Here is a 13,493-nt window from a genome sequence, read left to right on the forward strand (position 1 = left end):
AAGACGTCTATGCCATTTGCTGCAAGCATCAATAAGAGGGTAAAAAGCAGCATTTGGTGGAACAGAGAGTGTGAAGAGTCAAAAAAGGAATATAAGAAACAAAGTAGAATATATTCGGCTGCAACTACTTTACCTAATCTGATTCAAATGAAAAAATCATATGCAAAATTTAAAAAATCAGTTTCTGCTGCAAAAAATAAAAGCATCAGAGAATTTATGGAGCACCTTGATTTCAAAACTCCAGCAAACAAAATCTATTCCTTTGTAAGACACATGATGAACAAGCCCTCTCCAAAAAGTAATAACCCACCTATGATTTACAACCACATTCCTCTTCTCACTGAAGCACAAAGAGCTGAAGCTAGCTTAGAGTTCCTCAGCCAAACTATGGGTAAAATGGATCATGATACAACTGGAATCATTTGCCAAAACTCAAAGATCAACAGACTATCCAGAAGAGAACTACATGAGCCATACAATAAGCCATTTACATTAACAGAAATACAACATGTTATATCTTATCTTCCAAAAACTGCTCCTGGATCTGACATGATATTTCCTCAGTTTATTTCCAATCTCAATGACGAGTGGATATCATGCCTACTTGACTTATTAACCAAGCATGGGATATTGGCTATTTCCCAAAAATATGGAAAACAGCAACTTCAATAATGATTCCTAAAGCCAATAAAGATAATTCAAAGATTGAAAATCACCGCTTTATAACACTTTTGCCTGTTTTGGGCAAAGTGTATGAAAGACTTATTAAAAGGAGATTGAATTGGGAAATAGAAAAAAGAAAGTTCCTCAAAGACGTCCAGTGTGGCTTTAGGAAAAATAGAAGCACCATTGACAACCTGGTGTGTTTTCAACGAGATGCCACTTATGCTATTCAGAACCAGCTAATAATGATTGCAGTATTTTTAGATGTTGAAAGTGCCTTTGATTCTCTAACCCATAGACAAATTTTGAATGGTATTATTGAAAGTGGTATACGTGGAAGACTATTAAAATTTGTCAAGAGTTACCTGGAAGACCTGGAAATTCACATTAGAGTATGAAATACCATATCTACCAGTACATTGAAGGTCAAAAGGGGTGTGCCACAGGGCTCAGCACTGGGACCTGATCTATATAACATTGGCGTGTATGATATACCACTAGATGATGGAACATCCAGAGCAAGCATATTTGCAGATGATAAAGTTTTTTGGGTCACAGGAAGAACCATCAGTGAGGTCACTAAAAGCATAAAAGCTGTATTGCTACAACTAGAGAATTGGGCAGCCAGTATTGACATCAATTTTTCCTTACATAAAACCAAAGGTATGCTTATAACTAGAAAAACTGCTATTAGTGCTCCAACATTGACTTTAGGGGGCAGGAAAATTGACTATGTTAATCAAATGAAGTTTTTAGGCTGTATTATTGATAGAAATCTAAATTGGAATCCTCACATAGAATACACTAAGGCAGCATGCATCAGAAGACTAAATGTTATGAAATCATTAACAAGGTCCTCTTGGGGTAGTAGAGCGAAATTTCAGATTGAGTTTTATCAAAAATATATTCGATCAAAGCTTGAATATGCTGCAGCAATTTATCAATCAGCTCCACAATCAACCCTTAAAAGACTAGACACAATCCAAAATTCAGCTCTGAGGATTTCCTTTGGAGCAAGGAACACAACACCAATTCCATTCCTGCTATCAGAGAGTGGCCTGGAAGACCTTGAAACAAGAAGAAGCGCAACTGTGTTAAAATATATCAAGAAACTATGGGCAGCTGACAAAACACATCCAGTAAAATCAAGAATAGTAAAACCAGGTATCTTTATCACAGACAATAGCCAAAAGAAACGTAATCAGAAAAATATTTTTGAGAAAGCCATTGAACTCTGCTCTCAATTTGATTACTGTTTAAAAATAACTGATATGCTAAAGGTCCCAGAAAACGTGCCATTACCTCCTTGGGAACAGAGTCATCTTGAGTGTGTAAATAATATTGGTGAAGTATCCTGGTTCAATCTTGCAATCAGCTTTAGATTACACATGGCCAACTTATATAGCGACTTTGTACATATATATACAGATGGATCAAAAATTCAACATGACACACCAGTTGGGGCTGCATTTGTAATCCCGAAGCTGCAAATTATAAATCAATTTAAGTTACCTGTTGAAACATCTGTATTCCAAGCAGAAGTTATTGCTATTAAGAAAGCCTTGGAATATATAGGAACCAATCTTCAAAACTATCCTAAGATAGTTATATGTTCAGATTCTAAAGCCTCTATTGATGCCATCAGTAATGCAAATAGAAATAAGATGTCCATAACGGAAGTAATTGCTTGTTATTCTATGTTTACATCTGTCTGTGAAAAACACAAAGTAATTCTACAATGGGTACCAGCTCATGTTGGGATTGATGGTAATGAAAGAGCAGACAGAGCTGCAAAGCAGGCCACAAAAATGACAGGCCCCTTTACTGAATGTGATTCTCCTATGGAAGTTAAGATGATTGACAAAGTGATGAAGAATCTAGATAAATTTTCTTTTGAGGAAAACCGGAATTTGTCAGGCAACTATTTTGTCACCTGCAAAACCACAAGGAGCCATGAATTAAAAATATATGACAAATTAACAAGAAAAGAGGGAGTTATTCTGTTTCGGCTAAGATCTCAACATGCAGGGGTTCAATCCTATCGCGCAAGATTTTTTGGAGAGGATAAATATTGCACATATTGTAACAATGAAGAGACAATTGCACATGTGCTTCTAGATTGTGATAATTATCAACATCAAAGACAAAGTTTTGTAAAGCTCCTTACTCAGATATATATTTACGTAGCCTGTCTCTTCCCCACAAGGTTGTTCTTGTGACTGAACCACTTATGTATCAGTGATTAAATTTCAGATGATAAGATTTAATGTTGTGATATAGCCTAGAAACCTTTTCTAAAACTGGTATTTTGGGTAAAACTGGTGCAAACAATATTACTGGCTTTCATATAGGCTAAAGTGAATATACCACTCAGTGCCTTTTTTATGCTCTTTACAAATGTAATAATCGCTTCTACCGCAAATTCAGATTTAAGCACTTTTTGACCTCTTGACCTCTTAAAAATGACCTAGGCTATATATGGGGTCATTACAAATCTTAAATAGTTTAGAAACAAATTTGGGCTATATATTTGCACGTCAGGGGGGTGGGGGTAAAGCATAGCATATATAAAATATGTAAACTAACCATTGCTGTTTTTTTTTTTAATGTGTGTGCATTTTGAATTTTAATGAGAAGAGAAATCACAACTGCAAATGCACAAACACATAAAAAAAAATACAGCAATGGTTAGTTTACCTATTTAATATATGCTATGCTTTACCCCACCCTCCTGATGTGCAAATTTATAGGCCAAATTTGTTTCTAAACTATTAAAGATTTGTAATGACCCTGTATAGGTCATTTTTAAGAGGTCAAAAAGTGCTTAAATCTGAATTTGCGGTTGAAGCAATTATTATATTTGTAAACAGCATTAAAAAAGGCATTGAGTGGTTTATTCACTTTATATGAAAGCCAGTAATACTGTTTGCACCAGTTTTACTGTATTTTGTTTGTTATTTTGGCCTTTTTGACAGGGAATGAGAGGAACCACTTGTGTGTTGGTGATTTAATTGCAAATTACTAGATTTAGTGTAATGAGCTAGCCTATAAACCATTCTAAAACTCAAATATTTGTTGTACAGTAGGCTAGGGCCCACTGTAATTGTAACAATTTTTTTGATGGCCAATTTTATGGGCTGCTAAAGATTGCTAATTGAAATTGCCTTGAAATTCTTTATTTCATGCTCCTTTCTAACACAAGAGTTGTTCATCTGACACTGCACCCCCACTCCTGTTCCAACCATAGGCTAATTAGGTAATACAATATACAATTAGACTATATAGAAGGGGTATTATTGATTTTAAAATTGAAGGTCAACATTTAACTGTGTTTCTGGTAAATTTAAAGTTGAAATATACAAGTGATAACAACCATCCAGGAATTAATGATGCTGGTAAATCTCCAGGATAAGAATTGGAGAGAAAGGGTAAAATTCTAGTTTAACTAGCCTATTTTTCTCTAGCTCATCTTATAAATGATAGCTTAGGATGGTTAGAACTAAAATTAGAGGAAAGGGATAGATGAAAATTAAGGTAAAATGTTGTTTTGTCAAAATTTTCAATGGGTTTAGACCCTGTTCAGTAGGCAAGACTTAGAAATGAGAAGACCATTAATATGAAAGCTTGGCAATAACTTCCCCGAATATGTTTTTGGCCCTGGATGAAATACTGAAAGTTTCATTTTCCTAACCTAACCCCTTTCCAAAATAGAAAAAAGTAGCTAAACTTATACCAAGAGAATTTTCTTGGCACAGTAAAATATTAAACTGGAGAGCCTGAAATTTGAAAATGTAGATAGTAGATAGAACAATTTTAGGAAAATAGTTTGTGAAGTTGGAGATAATTCCTTAGGGAGAAAATTTTTTGAAGGTGCCAAGAATTTTAGTAAAAATGGTAGGGATAAATAGAGACTTTTACAAGAAATATTTGAGTGATAGATCATGTTGAAGTAAGAGAAATGCAAAGAAAGTGGGCAAAGTATTTAAATCTGAATTAAGGATGTTTGAAGTAGAGACCATAGGTATTATTGTTGAAGATCTAGATGATGCAGCCAGACAATATAATAGTAAAGTGTTATATTACCATGTTAAGAAATTAAGAGAGAACAATCAGTCTGGATTTGTCCTAGTTAAAGATATGGAATAAACAACAAGTTAAAGAAAGATAGGCAGAATATTTTGAAAATGTGGTAAATTGTGATGAAGTTACAGATAAAGAATGAAAACTTTATGACACTTTGTAAATGAGGTGAGGAAAAATTAAAGACAATACTTGATTAATTATCTTGATTTGCACTTCAAGGTTAAATTAAGGTCTATGCTGGATCTGTTGTGCTTTGTATTAAAGATGATGAATTTTCATCCCTAAATTTGGGCTGAGTGATATGCTGCAAGAGAGTTGTACTAGAGAGGTGAAATATAAGCCCACTTTGTAACAATGACTACAAGGTATGTATGGTCTGCGATGACCATTCACTAGTGGTTCAAAGCTGACGCCACTGCAAATAGCAACTTCAGATAGAGTATGTGAGATAGTCAAGTATTATAAGCAGAATCAGCCTTTCAACAAGACACTTGTATGATGAGGTTGGCATCAGTGGGTAATTTAATGGGATGGACAGTCCCACTCATACTTCCATGACTTTTGATTCTATTCCTTGTCAATTCTGGACTTAGATTAGGAACGTACTGTCTATTTTATGAAAGATGGATTTTAATCAAAATGTGTTAAAGATTAGGTAGTGTCCAAGCACCTGGGCATTGCTCTAGTTTAGTCTAGGACAACAATCAAATGGAAATAAAAGAAACATACTTTAAATTTCCCATTCAGTGTTCTTCCCAATAAAATATCTACTGCTGTCATAATTGCATCCTCGTCCCATCCACCTAGTATCAGTTTGCCTATATTTTCTGGGCTTGTTTTTCTTCAATAGTTGGCTTGTAATCAGAGGCTAAGACTGTAACATTGCCTCAATTAATGTTCTTCAAGTCTTTAATGCATAGTATTTTAATTACTATTATGTTCTTCACAAAGGGCCACTTTGTATGGAAGAGCTGCTCATAGAAAATTTGGTGGGGACTCATTTGATGGCAAAGTGAAAGTGCCTGTGCTCTTTTAGTAACAGTAGAGGAAAGAGTCACTTTTGAAGGAAATGCTATTATAAGAAAAAGAGCAATGCCATCTAAATCCCCAATTGACACTATTTCCCCACCCTTAATAAAACATTCTATGCTGCCTCCAATGGTCCCAGATATAACCCCAACTAATACATTTCTCCATTGTTTTTAATTACTTGATCTGTCACATGTATTTATTAAGAGTTATCCACAATTTAGCTTACCAACAACCATAATTTACAAAAGAATAGTACAATCCAAATCCCTAATTGACAATACTCCATCATGCATAATCAAGTTTCTAATGGTGGGAACAACGGATGGATGAATATTTCTGAAATAATCCAGATATGTCATTCTGATAATCTTGGTAGGCTTCCATGTGGTTCCTTTTGGCTTACATTGCTACTTGACTGTGAATAAATTAAGCCCAGCAAGGGCTTTTTGTGTCCAAAATTTTGAACAGATTAGAGACCAAGTCTTTAGATCCTTCCACTTGCCCCTACCCCAAATTGAGATTTAAGGTTCTAGCTGCTCAGTTGTCCCCTCTCCTTCATGGTCACTGAAAGGGTCAACCTTATCCCCAACGTGATTTTGATGACATTAGAGATATGTTGTTTTGACCACCTCATAACAGATAGTTTCTTTACCACATTTCTTGGTCATGAATAGATTATTTGTGCTATTGTGCTAATAGTGAAATTTGTTTTGGCAGGTGAGAGAAAAAAACATTTTTAGCCACGCATGTTACCATATGTGTCTGTTGAATTATCTTACTAGTTAGACATGAATATGTTATAATACCCAATAGACTTGTAGTTAAAAAATGTTTGGTGGAATGAAGATATGAGAATTTTAACTGTCCCCAAGACAAATTTAGAAGCCACTTTATCCATCCAATTCTTTTCTCTGCCTGAAAGTTTAAGCTCTATCCCCAAAACCATTCCAGGATACTGTGGAAATGCTGTTTCAATGACCTGGATACACATAGCGTGTTTCTATATTCTTGTCACCCTTCCCCAAGTTTAAATTACTCCCCCTTCCATCTGCAAAACTCCCTGAAAGCTTAAACTTGATCCTCATAGCCTTTCCCAAAATACTGCAGACAATTTGAAAACTCAAGTGCCCATAATGTCTTTTGATATACTCAATATGTGTAGTATCTAGTGTGTATAATTGGATAGTGTGTGCAATGGCTAATTTACATACTCTGAGGCATTTTTCCTTGGGGCTATGGAGATGTTGTTGACCCCTGAAGCAAAATTACTTGGTTGCTTTATGAGCAAAATAGTTATTTTATAATCTTGATCTGATGTCATGGGGTTATGGAAGGAGGTATAGTAGAGAAGGGCATGAGAGATAGAGGCTAGCTGCCCTATGGTCACTTTTGAGCTATTTAAAAAGACACCACAACTTTTGGTTTTCAATCAAATGAGCTATCTCTCAAGTTTTTACAACCACCCTTTCTGCAAAAAGTGACCAGGTACAACTATTACTGGTGCTTTTCTTGCCCTTGGTTAGGAGGGAACCAATATATTATATTTTTCTTTATTTTCTTCTCCATTGGAATCCTCTCAGCTGAAGAATTTAACGATATATGCTTTGATCTGATTAAGTAAATTACTTTTGCATTTTTTTGGAGGAAGGAAAGAGCTAACTGGTTGATTTTGTTTTTTGGTACACCAAGTTCTTTGTAGCCAAAGGACCCACAGCTGTAAGTTAAAAATTATCAGGATGGGTCATTTCCTGGCCACATAACCTTCCTTCCCCCATTTAACAGCAACATGTGTGATATTTTTTTACCCAGAGATTAATTCCTGAAAATTTGATCCACTGGATATTTGAGTTCATATTTATCAAGCTATTAAAGCCTGTCTGTAAAGAATTTGTAATTGGTACAATTTAAAGCCCTTGTCTCAGGGGCTGTTGGGGCCAAGTCATCCCAAAGGCAAATTTGATGACCCTTTAGAGTATTGTGAACGATATTTCTACCTCAAAATCTTGATTGGATGTGTTTGGTGGTTGGAGGGGGCTGGATAACAAAAACAGAGACAGGAAGGAGGCTGGTTGCTCTTCATTCACTTATGACTTTAAAAAGTACTCCAGCCTTTCAGTTTACAATGGAGTGAGCTGCCTTCCAAGTTTCTACAACCATCTTTCCGTATTAGTGATTAGAAAAAAAAATACATATATAAAGCATATGGCTCTATACTTATGCAACACTACATCCCTGTTTCCAAAAGGACAAGTTAAAATTCCTCGAAAAGAGTAGTGGGTTTGGAGGTGGTGGCTTAAGTTACAATTCAGTGAAATGATGAAGTAAGTCCTGACTTGCTGTAAAACTGAACTAAATCTTGGCTGCACTCAGCCCTCCTCCATTGTCACAGAAAGGCAGGGTCTGCCAAAAAAAAGAAGAAGATAAAAACTATTCATTGGTCTGTTTTTATTAAAACTAGTTTTAAATAATACATAATGGTTTTGTTCTAGGCTTAGAAATGAAACGGCAAGCTAAAAAAAATGGGACAGATATGTGTAGCAACACCAACAAGCGCCTCAAGACGTTAATTGAAGCAAAGAATCCGCTATTTGACTTTATTTCACCTACATCATCTCTTGAATCTCTCATCCAACCTTTCAATAGTAAAACGTTCCTCAACGATTACTGGGAGAAAAAGCCTTTGGTAAATCTTAGACATGGAGCTTTAACAAAGCATCAGCATGAAGTTTTGTCTAGTATATACTCTACTCAAGTCCTAGAGGAAGCAGCTAAGGAAAAGAGGCTTTTATTTGGGAGAGATTTCCATGCATGCCGTTTTGATGGAGAAAAGACAGTTGATGCTGTTCATGCTAAGGGGACTCTAACTTCGGCTAGTTTGAAGAAACTTCTACATGGTCAAAAATGTACGTTTCAGATCCACCAACCTCAAAGATACTCGGTAAGTAGTAGTTTATAATACGTTAATGTTGCCTTACTAAAATCGTTTTAAACTCCAAAGACCACGAAACTGATAATACCTGAAATTCCAGAAAAAAATTTAATACCATCTAGTGTCTTAGTAAAACCCTAAAGTTGTTGTCACTTTAATCTGTTCCTTGCTGCTATATTGCTTGTCAAGGACATACTTAGGGGAGGGGGGAGATCAAGACTTGATCCATCTGCCAAAGTTCAAAATTCCCTGATTTTTTGGGTTTTATTATTCAAATTATCAAATAGAATTAAATATTTTAGTGTTGGCACCTACTTCCCAAAAAAAACCCTATGTACGTGCCTGTTGCTTGGGGTTGTAAAAAAAAAGCATTTTGATGATTTTTTAAATTGAATTGAGTACCTTTTTACTGCCCTTAATGGTAGTAATTCTATACCAATGTAAGTGCTATGTTACATTATGTTAAAATATGTTATGTGATTGTAAAGTTGTATTATGTGAAAGTGGTAAGTTGTGTTAAAGTACTAAATTTCCAATCCTTTTCTGTTTTCTATTTGTGTGACCCAGCTCTATTCCAAGTTTTTTATATGGGGGACTCGGTATTTAAGTGAATTCTGTCCTTATTTTTAGTCGAAAAGCACCAATGTCCAGTCATGGCTGACAGCAAATAGTTGTAATTGCATTTGTGGATTAAATGGATACACTAACAATTGCTACATAAGTTTGACATGCTATAATATAAATGATTTATAAATACCCTTAATTTTGGATTTTAGTCTTCTCGACTTGGCGCACTTTAGTACTAAGCCCTCCAGTAAGGTCATAACCAGGGTGGGTTTTACTGAGTTCGACCCCCCCCCCCGTGTCGAAATTTTTGTCTATTTAGTAAGAAAGTAGCAAAAATGCATTTAAACAAGGTTTTTATGTATTTTGTTAAGTTTTTTGTAACTCCCCCCCAAAAAAATACCCCCCCCCCCTTGGAAAAACTATCTCCTCTCTCCGAACAAAAATCCTGGATATGCCCTTGCTCTTTAGTCAATAAAACTAAAAAAGCTTTCGAAAGTGTAGAGCTTCTGTCTAAGAATGAGTTTAACATACTAACCGAAGCAATCAGAACAAAAATAATCACCAGAACAGTCTAAGCAAAGCATAAGCACAGTCATGGATAAGAGGATATTATGAGACACAGCAGAAATAGTAATGCTCTTGATATGGAGTTGGGGATTTGTCTGTTCCCCCCTGTCTACCCCTAAATATATTCCGAATCTCCATCCTGGGAATTTTTCTTTGGCCCTCCTCCCCCCACCCTTAGAGTTTCGATATGTATGCAATTACTCTGTCTTAGATGACTAATTTGATCATTTTCTGTTCAACTTTCCTCACCGAGTTGGAACATCTCCGAAATTGAGCTCAAATAGACCCATGAGAAATAACGTTAGTAGACCTTACTGTTCAAACTCACTTGTAGCAGCACACTGAGGGCTCGGAATTTTATCCCGGTGATGAGGCTAGGCTAAAGTGTCTTCGTATTTGTTCAAACAAGAAGAAGAAGAAGGAGACCCCCTACTGAAGCTTTGTAAAGTTTACATCACCACAATAGCCACCATAATGGGCACCCACATGTAAGCATATTTGTCATACCTCGGATTTTAGCTTCTGAAATTCATCAGTTTACACGTAATTATTATCTTTAATAGCCTAAAGTTTTTCAATTATATAATACATTTAAATATTCTGAAAAACAGAAGTTGAGTTCAATTATACAGGAGTGGGTTTTATGATGGTTGAGTTGTGCATGGATTGAGTTTTATTGGGGATGTGTTGGATGAGTGTATTGAGTACAACACATCTGATAGCAATTTTGAGATGGCTATTTGTCGTCGTAGAAACGTCGAAAAAGGCTCATACGACTTTAAATTGAAAGGGCTAGTGTTGACTCCTTTTAACTCAAGACTGAACTTTTTAATTTGCTTTCGAGTCTCCAAATGGAATCTCATAATGCGTTTATGGCAACTGGATTTTCAAAATTCCTCTAAATCTCAAGAAATCTCATCAATCTAAAGGCTAGTCTCGCTACTCAAATGACACACTTGCATTTGTAATGCAATGGTATGTGGGGAATAAAGTAAAGTCAATTTATGGGGTCATTCTGCTCTAGGAAGATGTTGGTTTTTCATGTATGTTGCTCAAAATCTCTGTCACAAAGTTCTGCTAAGTTTGACTGTGTTAATTCCATTAATGTCGCATCCCTTTTTGGTGATGATTTTTTCCTTAAATCAGTCAAATTTTCCTGTGCCTCTATCTGTTAATGGTTCCCATCAAACTTAAAATCTATACAATTTTGGAATTGGCATAAACTTGGGAATTTTTATCATACACTTAAATTTCATTTAGAATTCGTTTTAGGCTCCTGTTTACTATGACCCAGGGCCGCTCTACGCTTAAAGCTGTGTTTAGGCTACTGTTTGTTGTGTATAAGTGCCGCTCTACACTTAAAGCTGCGTTTAGGCTACAGTTTGTTGTGTATAAGTGCCGCTCTTTGTTTAATGTCTGCTATCTTCGACAGAACAGTGACCAGATATTTACATTCTTTTAAGTTTCTATTGGCATCTCCGACTTGTCAACTTAAATCTATAATTATTAAGGCCTTTGTTCAATGTAAATGAGGATAAGAGTCTGGCCTTAAATTAGATATATAGGCTATTTAATATAATTGCATTTGTTTCATTAAATAGACACTAAATTCTTTCTTTGCCTAAAGTCAACGAGCTAAATTACAAATTACAATCCTGCACCTAAACTAACCTAAAGCATGAAAGAAAAAACTTGAAATTTTCAGTTGTACCCTATGTTATACGAGAGTTTCAGTAAGAAAATTTAAAATGTCTCATCTACAGAGGTTCCCAGCGATCTCATTGAGCACCTAACCTAAAGCATGAAAGAAAAAACTTGAAATTTTCAGTTGTACCCTATGTTATAGGAGAGTTTCAGTAAGAAAATTTAAAATGTTTCATCTACAGAGGTTCCTAGCGATCTCATTGAGCACCTAACCTAAAGCATGAAAGAAAAACCTTGAAATTTTCAGTTGTACCCAATGTTATAGGAGAATTTCAGTAAGAAAATTAAAATGTTTCATCTACAGAGGTTCCCAGTGATCTCATTGAGCACCTAACCTAAAGCATAAAAGAAAAAACTTGAAATTTTCAGTTGTACCCTATGTTATACGAGAGTTTCAGTAAGAAAATTTAAAGTGTTTCATCTACAGAGGTTCCCAGCGATCTCATTGAGCACCTAACCTAAAGCATGAAAGAAAAAAATTGAAATTTTCAGTTGTACCCTATGTTATAGGAGAGTTTCAGTAAGAAAACTTAAAATGTTTCATCTACAGAGGTTCCCAGCGATCTCATTGAGGCTTATATATAGGTATTGATTGCATTGTTATAAATACAAAAAAATATGAATAAATACAAATCCCCTTTGCTCTTTTGCCATACTATGAAAGCTAATTAGACAACCAGTGAAAGAATGAATGAATATTTACCAATATATAAGTATAGTGCTTCATATAGAAAATGCTCCCAATAGAGAGCATATCGCTTATAGGTCCAAGATAATCGAATAAATTCCACAACATTGATTAAAAAGCAGAAATAAGAAATCGTAAACCCAGATTAAAAGAGGAGAAAATGCCCATCCTTGGACCACTACCACTGCTACTACTGCTGAAAACTCAGTTTAGCACTTATTTGATTGAGGCCAAGACTGCTGCACACGCTCCATCTCCACCCGATAGTATTCAAAGCATCCTCCTCTTCCCTTCTCTTGAACTTTCCCCTTAAGGCAAGGGTTGTAAGTTATGCCCTGGGGGCATATAAGATATATACAGAAAGGGTGATCGTATAAACTTCGAATGGGGCTCATTGGATTGGTAATCGGAAGTCCTAGTTCCCTTTTTAAGATTCAGAGTGATCAGAGGGTAGATAACCTCCTCTCCACCAACAATTCGTATTTTCCTGAAATACATCTAATATAAATTTTGAGATGGCCATTTGTTGTCGTAGAAACTTTGAAAAAGGCTCATTTGATTGAAAATTGAAATGGCAATCAGAATTTTGAGATAGCCATTTTGTTCGATGTAAATGAAAGGTCCGAAAATTATGTCTTTGAGGATGACCCCCCCCCCAGAGCCCTAAGGGCAAGGGTTTCCGAAATGCACCTGATAGAAAGTTTGAGATGGCTATTTGTTATCGTAGAAACTTTGAACTTTGAAAAAGGCTCATTCAATTGGAAATTGACCGGGCTAGTGCCCTTTTTAGTAGTCCAAAGTGATTGAAATGGAACTAACCTCCTACCACGCCCACCGTTTCCCCATACACTTCCAATTAAAATTTTGAGATAACTGTTTTGTGCAACACAATTGAAAACTCTAAATTATGTCTTTGCGGATATAACCCCCTCCCAGACCCTTCAGGGCAAGGGTTGTAAGTTATGTTCGGGGGGCATATAAGGTATATATAGATTGGGTGATCGTGTAAAATTTGGAGGGGACTCATGGATTGGTGATCAGAAGTTCTAGTTCCCCTCTTAAGCTCTAGAGTGATCAGAGGGCGGATACTCCCTCCCCCACCTCATACTTTCCTGAAATGCATCTGATAGAAATTCTGAGATGGTCATTTGTTGTCATAAAAACTTCGAAAATAGTGCATTCGATAGGAAATTGAAAGGGCTAGTGCCCTTTTCAATAGTTGAAAGTGCTTGGAGGACAATTAAACCCCCTTACACGCCC

At 35.8% G+C, this 13,493-nt stretch overlaps 1 protein-coding gene across 1 annotated transcript in view; it reads left to right on the forward strand.

The window, feature by feature from the left end:
* Positions 1-4,647: 4,647 nt before the first annotated feature.
* Positions 4,648-13,493, forward strand: part of LOC136027108 (ribosomal oxygenase 2-like) — a 73,501-nt gene continuing 64,655 nt past the window's right edge. The window contains exons 1-2 of the mRNA XM_065704056.1: positions 4,648-4,684; positions 8,268-8,716. Coding sequence (XP_065560128.1) covers positions 4,663-4,684; positions 8,268-8,716 — 471 coding nt within the window. The 5' untranslated portion in view covers positions 4,648-4,662. The remainder of the gene's footprint in view (positions 4,685-8,267; positions 8,717-13,493) is intronic.

The sequence above is a fragment of the Artemia franciscana genome, chromosome 1 (genome assembly GCF_032884065.1).
Source record: "Artemia franciscana chromosome 1, ASM3288406v1, whole genome shotgun sequence".
NCBI lineage: Eukaryota > Metazoa > Arthropoda > Branchiopoda > Anostraca > Artemiidae > Artemia > Artemia franciscana.